This window comes from Pseudocercospora fijiensis (genome assembly GCF_000340215.1).
Source record: "Pseudocercospora fijiensis CIRAD86 unplaced genomic scaffold MYCFIscaffold_15, whole genome shotgun sequence".
NCBI classification, from domain to species: domain Eukaryota; kingdom Fungi; phylum Ascomycota; class Dothideomycetes; order Mycosphaerellales; family Mycosphaerellaceae; genus Pseudocercospora; species Pseudocercospora fijiensis.
In genome coordinates, this window is record NW_006921546.1 from 713,787 (window position 1) to 739,780 (window position 25,994).

The following is a 25,994-nucleotide window of genomic DNA, read 5'->3' on the forward strand; positions in this document are numbered from 1 at the left end:
TTCAATAGAATACTATAGATAGGCGATGCTTAAGTCTTAGCCGTAGGCATATCTTACTCTAATAATAAGATATAAATGTCGAGCCCCGGTTAGAGACTATCCCCTTATGGGTTCTCTAATAGCTATAGAAGATATTATTCTATAGTAACTTAGCTAAGTTAATAGCCGACTAATCCTTCTAAGCGGGGATATAGCGAGCGCCCTTAGTAAACCGGTCTACGACGACTAGGATAGCGTTAAAGATGTCTTTGCTTCCTCTTCGCTTAGTAGGGGGAAGACCTATAATAAAGTCTATTATAAGCTCTACAAATAGCTTATAAGGGATTAGCAATAAGGACAACTCGCTAAAAGGCTAATACTTTAGTGCCTTAATACGTTAGCATACGGTATACGTATTAACGTATTCCTTTATATCCCGCTTACTATTTAGCTAGTAGTATATACGCGATAGTAGCTCGTACGACCTCTCTATACTATAGTAACCGGCAAGCTTACTATTATTATAGTATCGCTTAAGAAGTTCTTATCTAATCGATTGTTTAGCGGGGACATAGTACCTACTTTTAAACTTTAAGTAACCCTTATCGTCGATCGACTAATTATTACTCTTACTAGATCGAGTCTTTCGTCTACTTATAAGCTTATCGATACGTTTAGTAGCAAAGGCGTCCCTCTACTAAGTATATAACAGCTTATCTATAAACGATTAACTATCCCTATTTGCAAGGTTATTTAATAGTACCCTTACTATCGAACGAGGTACGTATTATATATATCTAATAGTACTAGTAGCCGGATTAACTATAGTAGTACTATCGCTATTATTATATATAGCGATATCGACTAGGGAGTTATTATAACTTCTCCTGTCTATATTATTAGCCCTTGCCTTAATACGCACTATTAATATAGTAAGAGTATTAATATACTTCGAGCCGTCGCGGAGTCCGGTAAGCCGCTTATCCTACGCTTACTTATTAATAATATAGGCTATAGCAATCTTATACTATAGGGTTAGAAACAAAGAATTAATGTGTTAGGTCTCGCTATCGTAATTAGGTCGCCTCGATAGGCTATTAGTAGGGTTGCTTACGCCTAGCCGATATAATATATTAAAATCAAACCTAGCGAGGTAGACGGCCTATCTAGCCTATCGACCTATAACCCTAGTAACCTTAGTAATGCTATAGAGGTTGTTATAGTCTATATAGACCTATATCGTATATTAGGCCCTATCGAGGTAGTGCCTCTAATACTTAAAGGCCTCGATAATAGCTAGTAATTCTTATTCGTAGGTCTCGTAGCGACGCTCGGCATTAATTATCTTCCTTAAGAAGAAGGCAATCGGGTGCTAGTAATCGTTATTAGTCTGTTGTAACATAATAGCTAATATAGCGAACTATAAAGCGTTAGTCTTAATACGGATCTACCTACTTAGTACGAAATAGTATAGTAAGGGGACTTTAGTAAAGCGTTGCTTTAAACCGTTAAAAGCGGCTTGTGCTTTGTTAGTCTATTTAAACTCCCTAGTTAGGTTAGCCTTAGTTTTAGTAAGCTTAGTTAGTAGCATTACGTACTATAAATAACCCTCGATAAATCGACAGTAGAAGTTAGTAAAACCTAGGAATAATTAAAGCTCCTTAATACTAGTAGGCGTTAGCTACTCGGTAATAGTCTTAATCCGATTAGGATTAGCCTTAACACCCTTAGTTAATACGAGGAAGCTAAGGAAGGCTACCTCCTTAGTAGTAAAGGTATATTTAGAAGGCTTGTAATACAAGCTATAGGCCTATAGGCGGTCGAGCACCTTACGTACGGCGGCCTAATATTCCGCAATATTAGGTAAGTATATATAGACTAGGATATCGTCTAGGTAAACTATATAGAGGTAATCTAATAGGCCTAATAGGGCCCGATTAATATAGGACTAGAATATTATAGAGGCGTTAGCTAGCCTAAATAGCATAACTGGGTGCTCGAAATAGCTATAACGGGTATAGAAGGCTGTTTTCTATTTATCGCCCTTACGGATATAGATGCGATAGTATATATCCTTAATGTCTAATATAGTATAGAAATAGGCGCTAGAAAGGCGATCGAGGGTCTTATTAATAAGCGGAAGCAGATAGCGGTCCTTAATAGTAATAGTGTTAAGCCCTCTATAATTAATATATAAACGCAGGCTACTATCCTTCTTTAGTACAAATAGGATAGGTATACTAGTAGGGCTGTTACTATACTAAATTCGACTATTAGCTAGGTTCTTATCTAGGTACTTACGTAGTATAGTAAGCTCGCGTTTACTAAGGTTATAGAGAGGCCTAAAAGGAACCTCCTTACCCTATATAATATCGATCTTATAGTCCGTCTCTTTAAATATAGGCAATATCGATACTAGGTAGTGTTTAAATATATTAATATAAGTCTCTCGAATAGGCTATAGTATACGAGCAAGCTAATTAGGGTCTATACTATTAGGGGGTATAGGTTTATCGTTATCTCCTAATAGGTCGATTATTAGGTTAGCTATAGTAGGTATTAGGTTGCCGATAAATAGGACTCTAATATCGTTAGGACACTCGCTAGTATTAATATATTTAATGTCCTCTTTCCTAGCGATTCTAAATCGCTACTATTAGCTGCCTAGGTCTATAGCTACGGCGTAGTGCTTAAGAACAGGGTTGCTAATAATAATAGTAGCTCCCCTATATAGGTTGTCTATATCTACTACGTAGGTAGTAAAGTCTAGTAGGCGCTTATTTCCGAGGTCGTCCTTTAGGACTATAGGAATATAGTAGGCCCTATAGGTTAAGTGCCGAGCGTTATTAAACTAAGTAAGGGTTAGTAGGTTAGCCCTAGGCAATTGTCGAAGGTCTAATTACTTAGCTAGGCGATAGCTAATAAGGGTACTAACTAAATTCCCTAGGTCTAGTATACCCTTAGTTTTATAATTGTTGCTATACGTGTCCTATATAAGATAGGTGCGTATAATAGCTAGTATAATATCGATAGTCTTACGCCGTATAAGGCTAATAGTTAGTACGGCGCTTATTCTTTTTTCGACTAATAGGAAGGACCGATAGGGGTAGCATTAGCGGCTAAAAGGTGCTTTCGGTACTTAGCGGTAGTATAGTCGATCCGGGCCTAATCCTTAGGTTTGTCGTATTAGCCTAGTAGATAGCTAGTACTACTATAGTTAAAGCATTTCAATCTAGTTAGGGGATTGCTATAGCCGCTATTGCTGCTATTGTTAGTTAAGCGATTAGTATTATAGGGATACGAGCCCCTTCTACGGCCTCTATTACGGCCTCCTCTATATAGCCGTCTTCTACGGCCTCTTCTACGGTCGTTGTTACTATTCCTATTATTAGCATTGTTATTCTAGTAGGACCCTTAGCTATTGCCTCTACGGGCACTACGATTGCCGCGGTTAGTACTAGCTAGTCGGATCCTCAATTCTAGTCGTTACTAAAGTTAGATAGCTCGTTTAGCTGTTTCTACTTCGACTATAAATTAAATGCGTGTTAGATTAGCCTATTTAAATATACGGCGGCGGTCTAATTTAAGGACTAATTCCTATCGCAATTTAGGGCGTATTTCGGAAATCTAGATAGAGTCGGTCTTAGGTAGCAAATCGTCCTTAAGGGTCTTTAGATAGGCCTCGAAGAATCGAGAGGTTTAGTCGGCCTTTTGTTTAGTACGTAGGTATTAGTCTTAGGCGTGCTACTAGCGCAATATAGGGTTGCTAAGGGTATTTAGTATAATAGTCTTATAGTCTTGCTACTAAATAGCGGTCTAATTAGGGAGGGAGTTAAAATAGTCGTCCTAGGTACGCTTTAGGTCTCTATTAATATATTGTATAGTATAGACGACTAAGGAATAGTTATCTAGTAGCGCTCTCGGTGCATTACGCTAGTTAAGCTTACAGTTACGAATATAGTCGTTATATTGCTTTCGACTAGAGCTATTAAACACGGTGCAATCCTTAAGTTTAGTATCCTTCTTTTAAATAGTTAGTAAGGAAGGCCCTACTATTAGCTTAGTATTTAGTTGCTAGGGCTTCCTATAGGCGGTAAATTTTGAGGAGGTTGTCCTTTAGCTATTATTCTTAACGTAAAGCAGCGAGCTTGTTTTAGGTAGCTTCTTAAAGTCTCGCTACTAGCTAGGGGCTAAAGGCTAGTTAGCTATATCGACGGTTAACAATATTGCTAAGGATGTCGTTAATAGGTAACGATAGGTTATCCCTTTCGATTATAGGTTCTCTAGTAGGGTCTCTAGTAGGCGCTTTAGTAGGCACTTTAGTAGGCACTATACTACTAGTGTTGTTATTGCTAGCACTGCTAGTAGCGCTACGGTTGTTATTACTTTGTAATAAGCCGGCTATTATAATAAGGGGTAATACTAATAATATATTATAGGCCCCTATAGTGCGGATATAGCGGAATTAGCGAGTATCGGTCTAGTATAATTAACTTAGTATAGTAGGCTATATAGAAGGCCTTGCTTAATAATTAGTACGGTTATTCTAATAGAATAGTATATATAGATCCCGCCTCGGGCGCAATATAGTTAGATTAACGGTTTCCGTAGCTATACCGCTAAAAGCTTAAAATAAGGACTATCTAGCTACTACCTTTAAAGGGTAGATCGAATACTATATAAGAAGGGTATATTAGTAGGTAGATAGGGTAGTAGTAGGTACGAGTAGTATTCGATAGAGATCTAGAAGGAGAAGGAGGAAGGCAGGCTAGTTAGCCTAACGCTAAGCGCTAAGCCCTACCTAAGGCACTAAGACCCTAGCTTTACTTAGCCTAGTTATATGCTAATTACGTATAGCCTCTTTAGCCCTAATAATATAGTAAAAGAGAAGAAGAAGTCGAAAGGAAATAAACGAAAGAAGGTAGAGGTATATCGCTTTAATATAGCCGTAGAGGACGAATAGAATACATTCTTATTAACCGTAATAAATAGATGCCCTATATAATATAACGAAATCTATTAATACTATACGAGTCGGTCGCTAAGTCGGTACTAACTTAGTATACGTAGTAGACGTATACAAATGCTAGTAGTTACCCGAGTATACGTATAAACGTTAGATATTAGTAGAAGTAACAATCGTATAATATACAGATCCGATAGAAAATGTAATTTAAATGCTAGTACTAGTACCTACGACGACTCGAGCCTAACTCGATATACAAGTCGGACGGTAAAGAATAAAATTCTAACTATAATTAGATTTGCTAGAATTTCTGGATCGCGACGATCCTATTAGATAAGATCTTTAACGTACGATCCTAAGGATCCTAAGGATCCTAAGCGATTCTATCGATAGGATCGTCGCGATTAGTAAAAAAGTTTCCGTAACGTAAGGAAAGCTTCTAGCCTATATCGGCAGTTTATAATATTAACTAAGATAGTAGGTATAGTTAAATTAACCGGGAGTATTAAGGAAACTTTTTAATCTATATCTGCTACTTAGGGATTTAATTAAGGTAGTATATAAAGGTAGATCGGCTATAAGTATAGGGCAAACGCTTTAGTATCTATCGGTAGCTAGAAGAGTTAACTAAGACGGCGTATAAAGGTAAATCCGAGTATATCTAATTTACAACCTATATCCGTAGGCTAGTTGTTATTAAATAGTCTCTTCTCTCTATACCTTATAGTATATTAGCCTTACGATTAAGCTTGCCTTTACTAAAATTCTAGCTAATCTCTAAGCTACTAGATATTCGTAATCTTCTTTAAAAGGCGTAAGATTGAGATATTTATTAAGATAAAGGATTGTATTCACTTGATATCTAGGCTAACGAAGCGTAAAGAAGGAAGGAAGGAGCGACTCGAGGGTTCGGGCCGCCTATATACCCGTGTCGATGCCTTAGGCATCAACTTTCACGCTGCCATTTACATACTAGCTACGATCCGTAATAATATTAAAACTAATAGCTATTATCCTATTTAGCCTAGTACTTAGGTACTACGCGTCGTAAAGTATTTCGTAGCCTAGACCTACTAATCTTAGGATATACTAGGTATACTAACGATCTCTATATCGTATTATAGTATTCCGAAGATTCCTATAGAATAATCCTACGTCTATTAAGAATATTCTACCGCTATTTAATATGCTTAGATCTTAAATCTACTATAAGCGACTTTAATAGTCTACGCTTAGCGGCCGTATTCCCGCTATTTCCTTTCCTAAATCTATATCTTCCGTAAGAGAGTCCTTATTTTAGGTACGAGGAGCTTGCTTTTACGATACTTTCTTAAGAATTAAAGTAGAGTTCTAATAGATAGTAGAAGGGCGAGCTATAGTATAGCTTTCGGATTTAACCTCTCGTACTAAAGGGATATACGTATAGTTAGTAGAAGAGAACTCTTAGATAGTAGGTAGTTTTCGGAAGTGCTTATAGTAAGCCTAGAGTAGCGACGCTATATTAAATTGCCCTAGAGCTATAGTAATAGCGAAGAGACGTAGGCTACTAAAAGCGTTAAGAACGATAGTAATAGAGACGATAGAGGCGAAATAGGCGACGTATAGGTAGAATAGGGATAGACCGAGTAAGAGAAAGATAAGCTATACTACGCTATATATCTAAGCCTACTATAACTACCTCCTACCTATAACTCCCCGAGGTAATCCTACCTTAATTAGCGCCTAGCTATTACAAAAAAGCAGTTTATTCTCTTTAATTAACTAGGGCATACTTAGGTATTAACTAATACTAGCGCGAGTTGACTATCGGTATCGAGCTTTCGGTATAAGGCTAGCGGTAACGCTTTTCGGTACGAGATAGGTAGGGTAGGGCATAGCGTAGCGGCGTCGGGGACTATAGGTAGTAAGCGTAACTACGATACTATAGGTTATATAAGCTATTGCCTTTAAGATAAAGGTAGTAAGGGTAATTACGATAGCTCGGATAGTATAAAGCGCTACGCTCGCTATAGCTATATAGGACGCTAGGATAAGGATAAAGGGGGTAGATATAATTATATAATTACTCGTATTATATAGTCGGGGCTATAGGCAACTACGTAAAGTAGGTAGTAGTTATATTTAGTATAGCAAAAGCGATCTTAAGGTATAATATCGGTATAGATAGATTTTCGCTATCGCTAAAGAAGGCGTAACGTAGGAGAACTCCTACTAGCTCGCCTCGTCTAGCCGCCTTTAAGGAGATTATATTTCTAGTTACAATCGGCGACTAAAGTATCGATAAGTAGATAAATAGAATAGAGACGAAATTAGATTATTTTTGTATTATAGGGCACTATTAAATAGGTTAAGGTTCGGCTATAGGTAGGATAGTACGAAGATAGCCGCTAGTTAGAGCGGCTACTAATATACGTCGACTTTTGTCCTATAGCGAGGAGAAGGCTAATTCGACGAGAATATCTATCTCCGCGTCTTCTAGCGTAATAGTAGCCGCCCTAACTCTATCTCTATCTATTATCGTAGTACCTCTACGGGTAATAAATATACGTAATACGCTCTAGCAATTGTTCTATTACGAATATCGACTTTATTTTATTCTTCTAAATATATATATTATACTATAATATAACCTCCTTCTATCGAAAGCTAAGCGGTTTCAAGTTCCTAGACGATAGTTACTAAGAGGATTTACCTTATACTAATAGGCGATAACGAAGTTTTAATTAGGTATACCTAATAAGAAATCGTAGACTAGTAGCTATCCTAGATAGAGGTAAAAATTTAGCCTATACCCTAGTTATATAAGCTTTACTATAATAGCTAAGAGAGGACGTCGCTAGCAATTATCTTAAGTGCTTATAAGGTTAGGTATAATATTACTTATTATTATCTATACCTAGGATCGAGACTTACTACGCCTACTTAGATTTACGTAAAATGCTACTTCGCTACGTATTAGACTCTAGCCTCGAGCCTTTCGATTACTGTAGCTTAGTAAGTATATAAAGCCTATAAAAGAAGACTTAGAGAGTACCGGCTTAGAACTATTAAGATTAAGGTCTTAATCCTATAGCCGATCTTACGAGCGATATACTAGGCTTCTAGCAAAATTATAGCTCCGAAACCGATAATTATAGTATTAGTCTCCGATCCGGCGGTACTCTCTTAGCTAGAGGAGTAGCTTAAAGTATATACGCGAGTATTTCGCGCGAAATAAAGAAGTAATATATACCTAATATCGAATCTTACGAACTAGGTATCTATTATACTTTAGCTAGACTATTATCTAACGCCCTATAGTATTTATACTATCGATATTAGTATCTTTAATCGCTTTATTTTATATAAGCGGCTTCTTATAAGCCTATTTAAGAAAGTTATATATTAGATAACTATAAGGCATATATCCTCTTAAAGAGAAAGTAGGAGAAAAGAGTAGAACTTAGAAAAGAAGTATTATTTAAAGGACTATAAATAAAGAGTAGAGTACTAGGGAGAAGGAGGAGTAGTAGAGAATAGAAGAGTAGCAAAATCATTTCCTATCTATAAACAAAACCTCTAATCTACCAAAAAAAACTCTACCTAAACCAAAACTGCGGCGCCTCCTCATGCAAAAACTCCGTTAGTCTCTGCCGAAAAGCCTGATGCTCAGCGAGCTGACGGCTCGCCGTCTCTCGCAGCTCCTCCGTCACGCTGGCTTTAGCCTGCTGCTCAAGCCGTGCCTCCATGGGCGCCGTCTGTCTCAAGATATCAATAACAATAGAATCTTTCCGCACCCCGCCGAAACTGGATTCGCCGGCGTAATCTGTAAGCCGGCGGACGTTGCGGACTGCGCGGGTTTCTTCTTCTTTTTCTTCTTCTTCTTTTTCTTCTTCTTCTTCTTCTCCTTCGTCGTCGTCGTCTTCTTCTTCTTCTTCGTCGTCGTCGTCTTCTTCTTCTCCTTCGTCGTCGTCGTCGTCTTCTTCTTCTCCTGTCTTTCTTCTCTTGCTCGGCGGCTCTCCTCTACCTATCTCTATAGATGGCGATGGCTCTGTCTCTGTCTCTGGCTCTGACTCTGGCTCTGATTCTGGCTCTGGTTCTGGCTCCGGCTCTTTTCCCTTTCCTTTCCCCTTCCGTTTCCCCTTCCTTAGCCCTGACTCTAGCTCCGGCTCCGTCTTTTTGTGCATACGGGTCACCGTAGCAACATCTTCGGTCGTGACATGGGCAGTCCTTCGACCACCCTTATGCCTCCTCCGAGCACTGCTGGCTTTCGCTACCTCCTTCACGGCGTAGCGCCAGTCTTCCACCGCGCCAGCAAGGGTCCGCAAAGCCTTCAAAAGGCCATTGGGCCAGGAGGGAGGAGTGCTGCCGCCAGGAAAAGTCCAGTCCCAGCCTTTCCAGATTTTATTAATGCCGTTGATACGGCTATTGGCCTCGCTCTGTGCTCTTCCTACCCGATCCACTATCGTCTGCAACTCTTCCAGCCCCGAATATGCATTGCGAAAGGTAGCCGCACTCCTCGGATGATGATTCTGAAGCCATTTCCACGATACATGGCATTTGATTTCGTACTCTTCTGTCTCCTCCACGCTTCTCGTCACAACATCTATTACAAATTTTATTTTTTCTTGCTCATTATCCCCCAGATTCTCCAAAACACCCAAAAAATCGGCCTCGATCTCGTCATATCGCAAAATTGGTGCCATAATGCGATGCGATTCGATGCGATTCGATGCGATGCGATGCTGGAGCAGGAGCAGGAGCAGGAGCAGGAGGTGGTGGTGGTGCTGATGCTGATGCTGGTGCTGATGCTGATGCTGATGCTGATGCTGATGCTGGTGGTGGTGGTGCTGGTGCTGATGCTGGTGGTGGTGGTGCTGATGCTGGTGGTGGTGGTGCTGATGCTGGTGGTGGTGGTGCTGATGCTGGTGGTGGTGGTGCTAATATGCTGATGCTGGTACTGGTGGTGGTGCTGGCTGGAGCTGGAGCCGGAGTTGGAGCAGGAGCAGAGGCAGAGGGTGGAGACGCTGGAATGGGAGCTTTCGGACCAAGAGCGAAATCAACCTACACTTCTCAGAGAGTGTAAACGAACCTTATATATCACGGTAGACTACAGCAGTCGGGAGGCGCTTGCAACTTTCGGGCCCTTCCTCCCTCAAACAGACATCTTCACCAAGGTCAACAAGTTCAAATCGAGAAGGTCCGCTTCGCTGTGCTGTGCACCTCCCTCATGCATACATCTCGACCTTGGTCAACAAGTTCAGATCGAGAAGGTCCGCTTCGCTGTGCTGTGCACCTCCTCGACGGACACATCTTTACCTTGGCCAACAAGTTCAGAAGTAGAATCCCCGCTTTGCTGTGCTGTGCACCTCCCCCATGCGTACATCTTAACCTGGGTGCATTGTATGTGCCGAGTGGAGAATGATTGCTGTGCAGATTTCGGTCTCTGGTACCTCAAATATCATCTGCGTCTCCCGTGACATGGATGTGTCTTGACTCTTGACATCCTCGCAGACGACTTCGCTTCTGCTGTGATGTAGATGTGTCTTGCTTGAATATTGATACCCTCGCAGACGTTTTCAGTCCTCCCAAGCATGTCTTACACAAACTTGCGGCTGCCGTAGATGCTGGCCATCTGGGTTCTCCTCTTGTAAGCCCCGAGCTGTAGCTTCGCCATCAAACTCTTGCCGTTGCATTAGCTTTTTGCAGTCCAGCATCAGAAGCCTGCCGACAGGATTGAAGTTCCAAGTTGCGCTGTTCGACAGATGCTAAGATTGCTCATTGTAGGGAGAGGTTGGCTGGCACTGGGACTGGTTAGGCTGAAGTACCAAGGCTGGCGACTTTGGTTGTAGCCGCAAACAAAAGTGCATTACAAGCTTCCACGCGGGTCTCTATGATTTGGTTGAAGAGTTGGTCCGGAATTGTGCGCACAATCTAGCCACTTGAAGCCGTGGACAAAGTTGCACGAAATATAGCAGGCTGACGATTGGACGTGTTGGCATAGCACCTGGGACGAGAGATTGGCAGATGCCGCCGCCGGTGATTGATACCTTTCTCGTGGTTCGAAGACTGGACTGACCATTCGTTTTGGCTCACTATCATCCGGAGCCGTCACACTTCCACCCACTACCTCTTTCACGAATCTTTGTTTTGCTGGAGATGCTGGAGATGGTTCGAGTTTGAATTCTACTCACCGGAGTGAGTAGATGAAATCATGCCGGGACGCCGGAGTTTGCGGTTGACGCGCTCAATATCAGCTGTGAGGCTTCAATCGCCCACCGCAAGTCATTCGTAGAGGATTGGTGTCTATGCAGGCATCAGCGTAGGCGATGTCGTCAAGGGTATCATTGGCTCCAGCACAAGGTGCGATGAATGGCGATTTGGTCAAGGTGAAGGGCATTTCAGCCCTGCCAACAAAATGTACCGCCTGAAGAAAGAAGTGCAAGCCGCTGTCTATGTATTCATGGTCCATTGGGGCTCGTTACCTGGTGCGGGTGAAGATGTATTGAATTGTGTGGCCGGCCACAGACGACAAAAGTGCGCCCACAAGCACGTCGTTGGTGGCGAGGGAGCGAGGTACCTCGGCGAGCGCGCTTCGTCCTCGTGTACTGCTTGCTACTCTGCCGGCCGCGCTCAATCAGAGACTTGAAGTTCAGTCCCACCATCTCCTCCTCTGCTGACTCCCACCATTTCCCCCTTCGCTGACTTCCTGTCCGCCGCCTCTGCCGACTCCCACCATTTCCTCTTTCGCCGGCTCCTACGATTTCCTCCTTCGCCGAATTCCTGTCCGCTGCCTTCCACGACTCCTTCCCCGGCTCCTCGCTCTTCTTCTTGCTCACGCGAGCTCCGCTTCCTTGGTCGGCCTTGAGCTTCTTGCTAATCCCCGCAGATGTCGTTGTGGTGGTGGGTTCAGGCTTGGATGTATCACCAGAGAAGAATGTGTAGACTGAGAGTATATGACGGGCGTGGCGTGCGAGGACTCACCGCCGAGGCGGACATACTCGTGGAGGCTGCCTTTCCTTCCTGCGCGGCATCCTGGTACACGCATGTGCTTTTCCGGTCGGCCAAACTCGGTGCCATGATGCACTTGCTGTGTTTGTCTGGCCCGATCAGGCCTCACGAGGCAGATTTCCGTCTATGAAGACTCTGACGTTTCTCGGCGATGATGTTGAGGAGGAAGCCTCTTCCGGCCATAGTAAGTGCGCGCGATGTTGATGCGTCAACCCTGTGAGCACCTTGTCCTTGCATTACCGGTATCGGGAACGGCGGTGGCGTGTAGTCAATGGCGTCGTCTGGGCTATGGTGCCAGGTTTTTGGTAAGCCTTGCTTGCGGTGTGTCAGTGTACTCTTGAAGCGAGCTGCTCGCAATGCCGACTCAAATGTACCATGAGATTTGATGAGCAATTGATGGAGTGTGCTGCAATGAAAGTGCGCGATTTCCGGTCGCTTGGAAGAGACGCTCAAAGGAGAAGTCCACGCCGTTCTGCTCGAGTCGAGTCGAGTCGTCGCTTCGTCGCTTCGTCGCTTCGTCGGCAAGTCGGGAGCTGCTGGTGAGTTCAATCTTCACGCCCGCGTTCTTGTGCAGAGCATTAACATCGAGTCTCCTCCGGTATCTTCCATCCGCAAACCTGGTGCCCCTGCCCCATGCGCATCACTCTCCCGACATCGTCATGAGCAGCGTGTGCGCCAGCGATCCGCAAGCCCGATGCCTCTTCCCCAAGCGCACCAGTCTCCCGACAGTCTCATGAGCAACAAATACGCCAGCTATCCGCACCGCTTCACTATGCGCATCACTCTCTTGATATTTTCACGAGCAACGATGACTCCAGCATGAAGGCCGCTAAGCTCAAGGCCTACGCAGACCCTGGCTGCCAACATCCAGAGTCTTCGCGAGGAGCTAGCAGGTACAGACGAGAGCATTGCAAAACTTCAGAACACCATAGCCACTGCGCTGGACGACCTCTTTCGCCCTTTGTTGGCAGCTTTGGGTGGAAAGGATAACGGTGGACAAGCAGCAGCTGAAGACGCTGCATCTTCGAAAGAGCAAGAGCAAGCAGAGCTTTGGAGAGGGGACGCGTCATCACAGGCGCTACGGCGAAGCAGGAGCAGCTTTTTGAAGAGTATGGAAGGATCACGCAAATGGAGGTGGAATTCCTAGGTTTCGAGAGAGTGGCCAATTGGGTTCTTCATAGCCTGTGTGCTTCGGAGGCCGATACGGCAGGATGCGATACAACATATGGCTGATGCATTGCTACTTGAGGTAGTTGGAATATGAATCGCTTTGCTCCTCCCCGCTCGCGAACACAGTGCTCTCCTTGACGCCCTCCACGCAGCACAAACTTCAGCAAACCATGATACCCTGGAGGATGTTGGTGCAGGCAGCCACATCCTACATGCAGAAACAACTTCTCCCACACAGAACGTCCTGAGGTTCATCCGCAGGCTGAAGGTAATCGAGACCAAGGATCAAATTTGGCTTCTACCAATGCAACATCAGGCGCCAAACGACGCAATGAAACATGGCCGCATCTTCTTTGCAGGAGGTGTCATGATGACTGCCAGTGCTAGTGCCAGTGCCGAGGAGAAAATCCGCGCTACGACACCAAGCCGGCCATATCGTCTTATCAACGCAGATCTGGTCCATGTGCCATAGAACTTGCGACAATCCCTATGAAGATACATCCCCTGTTGTCTCTCACCCCCAGACACCCTCCGCCTTACGAAGTTGACAAGGTGAGAAAGCATTCGAAAGACATGGTCGAGAAATTCAGGCCGAAATCGGATCACGCTTCACGAAATCCTGCTCTGAGATTGCTGACTGTGTAAGAATTGACCGAAACACAGTTGTTACGGTTGCCCTAGTTGCTTTTGCTTCGAAAGTAAAGGGAAATCAGTACAAACTGCGCCTCAAACCCCCCACGATTGCTAGGAATGACCGAAAAGACGGCAATGCTATCGTCATTCTGCCGCTTACAGTTCTCAAGATGTGCTTATGTGGAGCGCTTAGGTAGAGATGGGCTACGTTCTACCCAAAGTTTGAGAGCCTCGCATCGAATGGGAAACAATTGGCTGCAGACTGCTATGGTTTGGGAGTTGCCATCGAATGGAAATGTCTTTCTCGGGAGGCTTTCTAGGCCGGGAATTGCCCGATACTGCCGCAATCGCAGCCTCCGCCGCCGCAAACTTGATTCATAAGAACAAGCCAAGTGAGCACGCGAATCCGTGGACAAGGGTGACTACATCTGGCGACAAAATACGCATGTGAGTCGTCTTCATGCGAAAGGCCGCGTATTGGAGCCCAAATGATCGATTCGCAAAGGCAAGCGTTGGCGATTAGAACTGCCAGCCCTTGACAGTAGAGCAACTGGCTGAGTGCATGAGAGCACTTGGTGGACGATCTGGCAGATGTTCGCCAGAAGACCAGAATGCGTGGCTGAGAACAACAGGTTTCCTGGTCTGCTTTTCTTCGTGGCTTTGCCGGTGTGAAAGTCATGCTCCGTTCTAAGATCACCATGGCTCGGCCACCAAAGCAGAAAGGAGATTCCGATGTGCTGAATGCTAAAAGTCATCCACTCGAGGTTTCTATTTCATGAAGGTCTTCACCAGAGCAGTCAAGCCACAAGTCCCCAGCTTACACGGCAACCATCGATGATCCTGAGATCGGAAGGCAGTGATCTTCTTTCGAGATGTGATCAAAGGTGGGGAATCTACCACCGAACCTAGCTGAGACGCATTGCTGGAATCCAAAGGGCGGTGAACCGACAGGTTCATGGCCCGAGACTCAAACAAAGGCATCGAGATCGCGGTCCAACAACACCTCACCGACCGGGAGATTTCGTGGACCTATACATGTATGCAGCCGTCTCCTGAAGACATCGCCCATGACGGCAGGGTTTGCTCAGTTGCCAACGAACACATTTCCTCACCAGTGTGAGTGCAGGCGTGCGCTTTCGACAACAAAGAGCATCGCCCGTGGCCGTAGAGGTTGCCCTGTTGCCGAAAAACACTTTCCTTCACCAGTGTAGCTACGGACGTTCGCTTTCGAGCACGCAGATCTCTCTTGCGCAAGGAACGGAGAGTTTGATACACGGCATTCATGGACCACAAGAGTGGTCAGAATTTCGTGACACCTATCAATGATATAGGCGCACAGCTCGCTGGCTTTCCGATCACCAACCATCTCTACCAACAACACCTCCAGCGCCATCTTTTCATCTTTGACGTAATCTCACCAGTGGTGGTCACACATGTCTTGCCGACACTGACACCTACACCTACAAACACACGCGCACACAAGACGTTCTTGCGCACCTCTAGCTCGTCTCGCACTCCACAGTCTAGAAGGCCTGCTCTACACCATGGCCCAAGCACGCCTTTTCACTGGTGGATGAAATGTCTCCGGGTGGTACTTTCCTAGCCTCGCGAAAGGTGACGCAAGCTGGAACTTCTGCGTCCATCGTTCGCCCTTGTGCGTTGGTACAGGCCCACGCACTCTCATCAAATGTAGCGTGATGTGAGACGATGCATTTGGGCCGATGCGGCAATTCTTAGGAGTCATGGAGATTGCCAATCGAGATCGTTTGATCACGGGCCTTGGCATTCAGAAGCTGTTGGAAGCTACCGCGGAAGTATTTGCTGCACGTTCTTCCTGCTAGAGCATATCATACCAAACCAAAAACCTTCACATGCTGCACTCCAATCTAGCCTTAGAGTTTATGGTTGTGCTCGAAGAGCCCTTCTCTATTGTCGAACGGCGGGAATGGACTCCCGACACAGACTGCATTGGGCCGGGAGCATGAAAATCTGTAGCGCCTTGTAGACTTTACCTTCAATCCAGTCCGGTAGAGTAGTGTGAGCGAGGTTGGTACAGGCTTCGTAGAGAGGAGGCCGACACACGCACGTATAGAGAGTCAAAAGCAGTCGTTTGAGATTGTCGATAGGAAAGCCTCCAAGGGCGGCAGGACTCGAGACAGTGTCGTGACATCTGCGATTCCTGTCCGCGGGTGTTCTTGCTGCTGCTTACGCAAGATTGGTGATGCCTCTGTCGTGTCTTGCAGCCGCTGGAGTCTCAGGATCGATCTTGGTTGGGTCGTTGCTGACCAACTTCATAATTATGAGCTTGCTTGATGATTACGATACTGCTTGAAGGTTATGATCCTGCTCAATGGTCGTGATCCTGCCTGATTGATGAGTATGACCCTGCTTGATTGACGATTATAGTCCTGCTTCATTTATGGACTTGATCCTGCTTGATGCTAGTGATCCTGCTCGATTGATAATTGTGCTGCTTGATGATTTCGACACTGCTTGATGATTTCATAGATCTGAGGGGCAGGCCCAGCAGACATAATGGCATGGTCATGATTATTAGTCTCTTCTCCTGCCTCTCCGTTATTGTGGTCCACTTCCGGTGCATCGATTCTTCGAAGCAACGGCTTCTGCAATAGAGCGGCTTTGTCGACAGGCGTCTTCTTACATGTCGTGTTGGCGAAGGTATGCTTCCTCCTCCCGAACGCGCGATTTCGCTGGCTACTGCATATTGCGAGGGCCGCATTATGATCATCAGCGGACCCGGACTATTCGAACAACGCTTGAAGACCGTTTCTAATAGGAACTTGCTCATTTGAGTGTGATTGGGAAATGTCACGCACCCGTGCCTAGGAAACGGCTCTTTGTGTGGTTTCAACGTCGAGGGTTTGTCATCCATATGCATCGTGCGTCAAGTGCCTCGCGCGAGGCGAGACATTCTTCCACGCCAAGAACAACAAGTCGCCAACAATCATCGACCACGACGCAATCCCGGATCACGCCATCACAAATACATGCAGCTACAACTAGAAGCATCCCTCTCCTGCGCTCACTCTAGCACGCGCCTCTGTACGGCTTCACGAAACCTATTCCAGCGCTCCGCTTCCTTTGCTGTCAAAGCCCCAACCTCTTTACCATTGGCCTGCCAATCGTCAAAACCTGTCTCCGGTCGTTCGATGCATGCCCGTAGCGCCACCTTGGCCATCTCTATACACCACGCCTACATGGGCTCTCCGCCGGCATAAGCTTGCTCCTTCTCTGTGGCATTGCTCCGAAGGTAGAGCGACCAGAGATTGATCTCGTGGGCGTGTGCAAAGCCTCTCTCTGGCGCTTGGAAGCTGGGATACCCTTGGAGCAAGTTCCGAAAGCGCTTGCTATGACCGTCAAGCACCCCATGAGACTTCTCCAAGCTACTGTTCAGGGCCGGGAGAGCATTCCAGGCATTTTGAAGACGTGTTCGGGCCTTGTCGTACCGCGTATCGACGAGATCGCAGGCTTCTAGGTAGTATAGAATTTCATTCTATGCGGGCCAGAAGAGTATGCGAAATGGTAGAGAGTCGAGAATCATAAGCGCCGGATTGTCCTTGCGGGTCGTGTCCGTAATCACGCGGCGACGAGAGAAGAAGGTGCGCATGCGGTGCGTGCCGAAGATTGCTGGCAGCACGCACTTGCTTGGCCGGCGATCGACAGAAGCCCGGTTGGTGTTGCTCTCATCAAGTTTGTCGACGATATCGAGGTGACTGATCAGATAGTCCACAAGACTCTAGAAGCTAGTGCGAAGACCAGCAGCATTGTTCTTCGAATCACGGAAGAAAGCTATGCCAACATCGTCGACCACTTTCAGCATTTGGCCCAACAGTTGACAACGGGTGAAGAGCTCGGGATCCTGGTACGTTTGCAGTTGTTGGGACAGTTGTTGCGGGGATGTGCCTCCAGGCAAGAAGCTGGAACAGTCAGTGCGGAGCCACGTAGGTATTGCGCCGACATGTTCGCAGCCAATCGCAAATGATACTCGCTCGACCTGACACTGGTCGCTCCTAATGCGTAGCTCGAGAGGAATCATATAGGTGTAGGCGATAACGCTGGTCGTGTTGGCGAGGTCGAGGAAGCTCGTGCTAGCGTTTCCAAAGTCGTCTGGATAAGGATTGTTGATGAAGTGCTAGCGCACAAGGAACAGCGGCAGCCCGAGTGCACAGTACCAGGCAGTGAGCTTGCGGAGTGGCCGCGGACAGTAAGTAGTAAAGAACGGTAGCAACCGAGCGGAGAAGACCAAGCCAGAAGGTCCAGTGGAGCATTGCCGGGCGATGGATAGGCCAGAGTGGAATCGGCAGGGTAATGCCGAAGCGCATAAAGGTCTGAACGAGGAATCTTGCTGCCTGGGTGGCGCAGGATTTGAGAATGCTAGGCTGGAGGCGGCGGATGAGCTGATCAAGCTGGGAGCTGGGGCCGAGGAAGAGGGCGCAGATGAGAATGAGGAACAAATGAAGGCGAGAAGAAGCATTGGAGAGCCGGAAGTGAGCAAGTGGCATGCCATTGCGATGGAGTTGGAAAGCCCGAACAATAAGATGTTGATCGTAGGAAGCATAATGCTCGCTATGGCTATGGTCGATCAGGAGCGGAGTGTGGATGAAGGATTGTCGTTGCAAGAGGAGGAGGAGGGAAGCGGGAAGAAAGAAACGGGTCGACCTGCAGTTGAATGTTGAATGTTGCTGGTTCGTTTGTATGCAGGCCACCCTACCGCAAACGACCTTGTGCTGACTTTGCCATGTCGCGTCGTCGGTCCGACAGGCATCGCGTTGGCGTCCCGCATACGATGCATGATACCATACTGCACAATACGCGATCACATGTGGTGCGAGGCGCGAGAAGATAGAGCGAGGAATTGAGCAAAGAGGTTGTTGACGAGGTTGAACAAAATCCCAGAGGAAGAGCCGCGGATTATCGGCACGGCCCGCTCCTCGCGTCAGTGCTGCATAGGCAGCGCGTGTCAGGCCGCGTCGTCCTTCGTGAATAATGTGGTCACCGGCTGCCAAGATCTACGAACGACATGCGCCGACTTCATTCGGCGCGCGCATTGAAATGCATGCCGGTAGCCGCTGTGCGGTGCAGTGCACTGCTGATGCCCCCTGACCGCCCACCGCCCACCTGGTGAAGGGATGTTCACCCTCAATCTCTGCTTCTCTCTTCCCGACTCAGTCGACATTTTCACGACAACGAAATGCCTCCTCGCACGCATACGCCTCGATCGCTGCCACTCGGCACACGAAACAAGATGTTCACGTTCTCCGATGGCCATACCGACTACATCTCATCACCCTCCGCGTCTGAGTCTGAGTCCGGGTCTGAGTCCGCCAACCCTTCTTCCGCACTACTCAAGTCCAGGTCTCCGGCAACAGTGAAGAGATGGCCGGCCAAGAGTTCTCTTGTGGGAACCTCTTCCGAAGATAGAGAGCAGGATGGAGAGGAAGATGAAGAGCAGGAGGGAGGGGAAGGTGAATAGCAGGAGGGAGAGGAAGATGAAGAGCAGGATGGCGAGGAAGATGAAGAGCAGGATGGCGAGGAAGATGAAGAGCAGGACGGCTTGGACTCTGTAGACTCTGCGGAGAGCGGTGAGGATGTTTCGGACAGCGAGCAAAGCGAGGGTTCTGCATACGCCTGTTCAGATCCACTGGCCAGCGAGGGTGATGATTCCGAACATGAGGCTGACGAGCTTGTGGAGAATGAGGGCAACGAGGGCAATGTCCCTAATGACAATGATCACATGAGAGCAGGCCCGCGGGGCAGCGATGGGTACGTTTATGGAAATACTGCCTTTTCCAGGAGTGCAGCCTCCGGCGAGAAATCGGTCGCGAATGTCAGGCCGCTCGTGCCATTCTCTCAAGCATCTGCGAACCCACCTGCCTTGAAGAGAGTTACGTTTCAGGACACGAGATCATTGCCAAAGAGGAAGAATCCTCTGCGAAATCAGCAACTTACCGCTGGGCCAGACAGAAGCGAGGCAAAGAAGCAACTCCTTCACCATGTTACTTCGAAATCAAAGCCGAGATCATATGCGAATACATCATCTTCGTCTGGAATGAAAACGACCTCTTCGCCGCTGACCTCTCCGAGTTCAAAACGCACCTATGAGCTTCATTTCCAAAAGCCCTCTGATCTTGCTCGACTGAAGTCCATCTTCACTTCCCGGTACCAGCGAATTCCTTCATCTGGTGCCGGTTTCCTCTGCGGTGCGGAGGCCATGCACTATCTTCTGGCATCGAAGAATCACCAAGGCATCACCAAGACCTCGACGGCACAAACCATCAGAAATCTCGTAGCTGATCATGGCTCTTTTCATTTGTCCAAGTCTGAGCGCTACGGAGACGACGACTTGAGGTCTCCGGCGACCAGGAACTTTCTGTACGACCAATTGGCAGCAGGATTGGCGCAGTACGGAAACTACGTGCTTGGGGTCGTGAAGCTTGGGCGCAGAGGGCGCAGGAACTGGGTGCTCCTCGAAGACCAGCGCCAGAACGTGGAAGATGGTAATGTAGGCGAGGTCTTGTAGGTTATCTGGGAGTATGATCACTGGGAGGCGATGGTGCCAGTAAGTGCAAGACATCGGAGTGGGAACATTGTCACTTTTCTGCTAGCCGAGAATGGGCTTTTTCCAAACTTGTAGCGTAGCGTGGGGTGAGTGTAACGTTGACGGAGCTCAGGATTTGATCAAAGAGCACTACAATGACGGTTGTAGGGATGGAATGAGATTTAGTAGCAAAAGCTGAATGAAAAATCAAGTATACCGAAGAGCTCTTCCTCCTCTACCCTTATTCTTAGCGGGGCGGTCCGTGGAATAAGCTTAATTCAGAGCTGCAGAATAATATTCTTTTCTTGAACTTTCCGCGCGTGTAAACACTTCCACCTCCTTCAAGGCAACACCTGATTATTCCAACTCCCTCGACCATCGAAGCGCACGCCGCACCGCGCACGATCAACACACCGCCAACGCCACTGAGAACGAAGTATGAGCCAGCGCACCCCTTCCTTGGTCAGCCCAGGCTACGAAGCCATCTCGCCGACAGCGACGACACACGCCCTTCCTCTCCCGCCTCGCCCAGCGGCGTCTTACCTCGACTGAATCCAGAAGTTTCTGAGCTCGGAAACGTACCACGACAAGAGATACATTCAGGAAACCATCAGCTGGTATCGGGAAAGCGGTGCGGAGGAGACAGAGCCGTTTGTCGCTGCGGCATTGACGCATCTCTTCAAGTAAGTTTTGTCGCCATGCGCCTGCCCCTCTGACACTGACATGCACGCACAGGACAGCGGGTCGGAAACTCGGCGACGGCGCTGCGCAACACAATGTCGAGCTGGACTTCTTGAGCGGCGTGGGACTCAGTGATGCTGAGATCAGCGCTGTTCGTGTGGAGAGAGGGCTGGCGCAGAACAGGGCTGGCGGAAACCATTCCAGAGCATCGTCGAGAAGAGGATCGAGGCCGAAGTTTCTCAAGAGCAAGGTCGAGAAAGAGGAGGTCGATGTCAGGGTAGGTGCATTGAAGACAGTGTCTGTAAAGAAGGGGGAGATGGTCAAGGTTAAGGTAGGGAATCAGGTCACATCAGAGGTCGAGATGCGTATACATCTCAAGCAAGAGGTGGATGAGAAGGCGGAGGTGGGCAAGTCGGCGGGACAAGAGGAGAAGTCTCCCGTATACCTCAAGCAAGAGGTGGAAGAAAAGGCGGAGGTAGGCAAGGGGGCAGGACAGCAGAAATCCCTCGTGCTTCGGAACGAGGAGAGTGAGGCACTGCCTTCTTCTTGGATGGATGGATACCACTTCACGGGTGGCTGGCGGCAAATCATTCGCGGCCTCTTCCTGCCAACATAGGAACCAGCAGGGACGTAAGTGGCGCTGGATTGTGATTTTCATACTGCAGACCGAGCTGCATGGCGCTGCTCTATTTGCATGATTGGGTGGTCTGCGAAACAGCCCGTAGTGCAACCAAGGATCACATACATTGAGCACGTCTTCAAATGTCACGTTTCCAGCCTCAGTCCTACTGGCCGAGGAGAATGCGAGCAGTTCAAGCTGTTTCGACCTCCTCACTCCTCTCAGCCATTCATTCTCAGATAATCAATCCATGCTTCTCAGATCAAAACAATTTTCATCAATCCCCACGAAAGCGCGCCAGCTCACACACACCTTTCTCGTCGTTGTACTGTCAAACCCATAGAGTTCGAGCTGAAAGTAGCGCAGGGCCTCGAATATACGTCTTGCTTCTGCCCTCATCATCAAAACTTCACCTCGTCTTGCCTTTTCTTAGAGATCAAAAGCAGCCTGCTTTCTCACCACTACCACGAGGAAAGAAAGTAGTAGCAGGATGTGGTTTGAGCCAGTACATCTTTTCTCTCAAGCCCAATCACTCCCAGTTGGCATGTTTGTGATGTCCAATCGTGGCGCCAGTGACGGATTCCTATTGAATCGGATCAGTGGCTTGATGTGGGTGGAAGACGAGCTCCGATGCGATCGTCGTGATTGCGTGGCGGTTGAGTGTGGGAGAAGGCTTGCTTGTCTACATCCGCTCGCTGATGGAAGTGGCTTGTTCCGTCGAGCACGAAGTGTTGGGTGGGGGGAGGGTTTTTTCTTCTTCTTTTTTTTTCCGGAAATGAATGAGCTTCTTGGGTTGGCAGGCTCAATATTTTGCTTCTCTGGCCTTCTCGAAGGAACTGAAATGCATAGAGGAGGCAGTTTGATTGCTGGGGATAGGAGCTCAGCGAGAGTAGTTCGGACATGGCTTGTTCCTTGCAGCACGAAGGGTTGGTTGGTTTTGGAAATGAGCCGCCCGTGTTGGTAGGCTCTATGATGTTCTCTGGCCTTCGCGAAGGATCTGAAATGCATAGAGGAGGCAGTTTGATTGCTGAAGATGAGAGCTCGGCGAGAGTAGTTCGGACATGGCTTGTTCCTCACAGCACGTATGGTTGGTTGGTTTTTGGAAATAAGTCGCCCGAGTTGGCAGCCTCTATAGCGTCCTCTGGTCTTCTCAAGGCACCTAAAGCACACGAAGGAGGTAGCTTCGCGCTGAGAGCTCTCTCGCTATGCTCCGAGGTTGTAGTATTAGGCATGCGCAGATCACTCATCAAGTTTTCTTCGTGGATTTGCAGATATCGTAATGCTGATGCAGTGCTGTGGTAGCGATGTAGTGTCTGCCAAATTGTAATGCTCCAGACATCCGATTACTGACGCAGTGTGCCTGTAGTGGCGATATGGGAATTTTCCAAATCTTGATCCTTGCTGCCTGCTTTTCATAACATTCTTCTTGAGTCCTCTTGCTTAGAGATGTAGGGAACTTGAATCAGGCAGCGGATTCGTTCGTAAATGGGTGCTCTTGCTAAGCCAGCTCTCGCGAATCGCTGCAAGGTCGTAGAGACTGGCATGATCGCGCACCGATGGTAGGCCTTCTCTTCGAAGCTCCAGATCTCCTCATTCTCTGCACGTGGTGGCAAAATGTGTTTCACCGGATTTTGATCACTGCTCATAGTAGTGCCATAGCAAGCCCAGAGGGCATGAAGCAAGGTCTTTCCGAAGTTGAGACTGTCTTGGTACTTTTGGATGCTTATAGTTCAATCTCGAATCGATTCAAAACTGAATGCTTCCAAGTTTGCGATAATGCCAAGTCTTGGGACTTCGGGACTATCTTTGCGATTCCAACTGCGGACTTTCCGGAGCTCCAGTTGCATTGCAGACTGTCAATTGTCATCCAAGGAACGATGGCTGGTCTACCTGGCCGACGTGAACGAGTACACACATGGGTGGCCACACCATATCAGTACACATCCCCGTCGACAGAAGATGGCCAGTGTTCTTCAGAAGTCAATCTAAGGTCTTGAGATGATTCGGTTGCATGTCTGAAAGGCTTGGGATAGCCAAAGACGATGGGTTCGGAGCATGAAGTTCGAAATCAGGTCGAGGATGCTACAAAGGAGCGGATGATGCTCAGAGAGAGTGTTGGCTTCGTAATAGCAAGGAGCAGTCAGGCATGGAACATAGCAGCATGCTGGAGAATGATGCGATTTGCTTATACCTGGGAGAGTGTCAGTATCATTAAGGGTTGGTAACGAAGATTGGTAAGTGCAGCTACTTACCACAAATCGGGGCGCTCCCAAGGTGTACGCAAGGATAGTAGAAGGCCTCTCGGGGCAGAATGATAGGTCTGAGTCACAACATCCGACATGGTGAAGTTGAGGGCTTTGCAAAGGAGAGGTTGAAGCTTGTTGTTCCTGTCGAGCCGTTCTTCGCGTGTGGCATGTCGACTGGGCGATGATTATAGCTAGAGCATAGTGTGTAGAGTGTCTGAGGATTGATTATTAGCTTCTAGGCGTGGGGATCAACATGATCTGGTACCAATGCTTACCACAGATGGGGCCGACAATGAGGCACAAGGATGCAGAAGTACGAGCTAGCATGGGCAAGAGGATGCTTCATGTAATGCAAGGCAGCCAACAAGGTAGTATAGGTAGTGTAGTGTAAAGGAGACAGCAAGAACAGGTTCACTCTGCAAGCAATGAATGGCACAGTCGTCCGCCAGGCGCGCTTCTGGTGGGAGACCATACCAAGCATAGGAGAGAGAGCGAGCTTTGGAAGAATGTGAGGTTGCGTAGTCTGGGTGTCTTGTTGCGTGGGAGGGAGGCAAGGAAAGATTTCAGCAGCTAGAGAGTGGCTCTGCCGCCAATTTGAACCTGACTAGCTCGAGTAGTACATGGAGGGAACGTAACAGGAAAAGTTGAGATGCCTTACGATACGAGCAATAGGTAGGCGTCGCTGGAGTCTCGGGAAGCCATTGTGGCCTGATGCGTGCAAGACATTCACAAGGGAGACAAATGAGCAGGTCAAGATGTTCGCGTGCATGCCTTCTTGAAGAGGCTCTCGGCCTGACTGAGGAAGGGTTTTGTCCTCGCAATGTGTATTGGGATACAGAGGTAACTGGAGCACGAAATGCCGACTTCTGGAGTTTTGCGGTAGGATCAGACTTTCGAAATGGCAGTCGATGGGTAAGTAAGCATAGTCGGACCTTCTCCATGCGGTCCATGGCTTGCTAGGAGCTGTGGTCAGTCCTTTTGGGCAATGGGACGGCCGATGAGACACGATCAGCCTGATGGATGCAGGCGGCTTTCCTCGCAGCAGCGTGAAGGAGGGAACCCCACATTGCTTGGCGGCCGAACCGAGCAGTCCACGTGACATCTCGCGTTGTTGATCTCCGAGTCGAGTCTCCGAGTCGCGTCAAGGCTGTTGTTGTTGTTGTTCCGCACTGAGTATCGTCGACATCAAACAACGCCCGGGCGCTTTGGGGTCATGTCGCATAATGAGAATGTGCAGTGCAGCCGCTTCTGGGTGTGTGTCTGTGTGTGCAGTGACTTCCTTCATCTGGATCTGGACAGCCGACCACGTTTCGCTTCTAGGCGTTCTCGATACGGTAACCGTAGCCGTGAGTGCAGCGATCCATCCATACACATATGCGGTATGCCATGCCCGCAGCACGCTTCCCATCTCCCGGATTCAATTCAATCTTGAGCTCACGTCGCTCCCCCTCCCAGATTGTGTTGCATGTCAATGTTGAACTTATCACCTACCCACACCCACGTATCCGCTGCCTCGGTCTGGCTTGAGCTGCTTTGATTTGAGGGTGCAGCGTTGCTGTGAGGCGCAGGCGGTGGCGGTGGCTGGTGCAGCGACGATGAGGTGCATCACGGCTGCATTGCACATTCTACCGCCGGACTTTCAATTGCGGCACTTGGAGGATCATGTAGCATCTGTGTCGTTCTGTTTTCATATTGTCTGCTTTAGCTATCGTGTTCCAGACGGTCCGAGTAGAATCTGGGAATTACGGGTGGTGTTCGCACAAGTTCGGGTCGCGCCGCGGGATGGGTTTTCGCACAAGCGCGAAGGGAACGCGAGGTAATTCTCGCACAAGTGCGAACAAAACCCGCACAATCGTTCGCGTACGTGCGAAGAAACGCCGCATTGTTTTCGCACAAGTGCACGTCGGCCTCCTCCGGTGCGGAAAAACGCCGCGAATCTTTCGCACAAGTAATACCTACTAAGCTTCGCACAAGTATACGCCGGGTTTTCTTAGCGGCCCTATTCTATATCGCGACTCTTTTAGTACTCGGTAACCGCGTATATAATACTTACGATAGTTAGAGTATAATTAGACTTTATAGTAGTTCGGTTTACGAACTACTAAACGTATATAGTTTAGTTTCTTAGCGGCAAACTAGCTCCTTAGTTCC

General features: G+C 47.6%; 5 protein-coding genes across 5 annotated transcripts; 2 read left to right on the forward strand and 3 right to left on the reverse strand.

Annotated features, from left to right (window-relative positions):
• Positions 1–8,405: 8,405 nt before the first annotated feature.
• Positions 8,406–12,004, reverse strand: MYCFIDRAFT_200796 (uncharacterized protein; the record flags this gene model as incomplete). The annotated part of the gene is made up of 7 exons (XM_007934142.1): positions 8,406–8,413; positions 8,607–9,530; positions 10,244–10,316; positions 10,528–10,678; positions 10,975–11,086; positions 11,505–11,838; positions 11,909–12,004. 7 exons carry the CDS (start codon positions 12,002–12,004, stop codon positions 8,406–8,408), a joined length of 1,698 nt encoding a protein of 565 aa, XP_007932333.1.
• Positions 12,005–12,568: 564 nt separating this feature from the next.
• MYCFIDRAFT_180276 (uncharacterized protein) lies at positions 12,569–13,750 on the forward strand (the record flags this gene model as incomplete). Its single annotated transcript, XM_007934143.1, has 7 exons — positions 12,569–12,591; positions 12,615–12,663; positions 12,689–12,912; positions 12,949–13,069; positions 13,117–13,187; positions 13,232–13,568; positions 13,601–13,750. 7 exons carry the CDS (start codon positions 12,569–12,571, stop codon positions 13,748–13,750), a joined length of 975 nt encoding a protein of 324 aa, XP_007932334.1.
• A 32-nt stretch (positions 13,751–13,782) lies between these two features.
• On the reverse strand, positions 13,783–16,340 carry MYCFIDRAFT_180277 (uncharacterized protein; the record flags this gene model as incomplete). Its single annotated transcript, XM_007934144.1, has 17 exons — positions 13,783–13,902; positions 13,954–14,076; positions 14,109–14,288; positions 14,311–14,496; positions 14,528–14,704; positions 14,742–14,821; positions 14,851–14,930; positions 14,974–15,151; positions 15,187–15,198; positions 15,236–15,275; positions 15,306–15,516; positions 15,546–15,575; positions 15,610–15,629; positions 15,677–15,917; positions 15,948–16,042; positions 16,064–16,126; positions 16,164–16,340. 17 exons carry the CDS (start codon positions 16,338–16,340, stop codon positions 13,783–13,785), a joined length of 2,013 nt encoding a protein of 670 aa, XP_007932335.1.
• Positions 16,341–16,419: 79 nt separating this feature from the next.
• MYCFIDRAFT_180278 (uncharacterized protein) lies at positions 16,420–24,038 on the forward strand (the record flags this gene model as incomplete). Its single annotated transcript, XM_007934145.1, has 42 exons — positions 16,420–16,524; positions 16,553–16,577; positions 16,618–16,638; positions 16,667–16,893; positions 16,923–17,185; positions 17,244–17,449; positions 17,485–17,601; positions 17,646–17,688; positions 17,728–17,762; positions 17,806–17,864; positions 17,896–17,950; positions 17,993–18,430; positions 18,461–18,581; positions 18,627–18,698; positions 18,724–18,738; positions 18,767–18,880; positions 18,929–19,224; positions 19,255–20,256; positions 20,307–20,337; positions 20,370–20,482; positions 20,510–20,559; positions 20,588–20,619; positions 20,644–20,928; positions 20,982–21,435; positions 21,470–21,612; positions 21,644–21,702; positions 21,730–22,147; positions 22,171–22,238; positions 22,267–22,343; positions 22,382–22,486; positions 22,516–22,856; positions 22,900–22,906; positions 22,964–23,027; positions 23,050–23,074; positions 23,105–23,325; positions 23,365–23,576; positions 23,620–23,643; positions 23,670–23,709; positions 23,755–23,802; positions 23,837–23,871; positions 23,923–23,939; positions 23,975–24,038. 42 exons carry the CDS (start codon positions 16,420–16,422, stop codon positions 24,036–24,038), a joined length of 6,147 nt encoding a protein of 2,048 aa, XP_007932336.1.
• Positions 24,039–24,071: 33 nt separating this feature from the next.
• MYCFIDRAFT_180279 (uncharacterized protein) lies at positions 24,072–25,726 on the reverse strand (the record flags this gene model as incomplete). The annotated part of the gene is made up of 10 exons (XM_007934146.1): positions 24,072–24,183; positions 24,242–24,424; positions 24,449–24,873; positions 24,909–25,012; positions 25,038–25,251; positions 25,282–25,291; positions 25,331–25,454; positions 25,496–25,524; positions 25,565–25,665; positions 25,694–25,726. The coding sequence occupies 10 exons, from the start codon at positions 25,724–25,726 to the stop codon at positions 24,072–24,074; spliced, it is 1,335 nt and encodes a 444-aa protein (XP_007932337.1).
• Between the last annotated feature and the right edge of the window lie 268 nt (positions 25,727–25,994).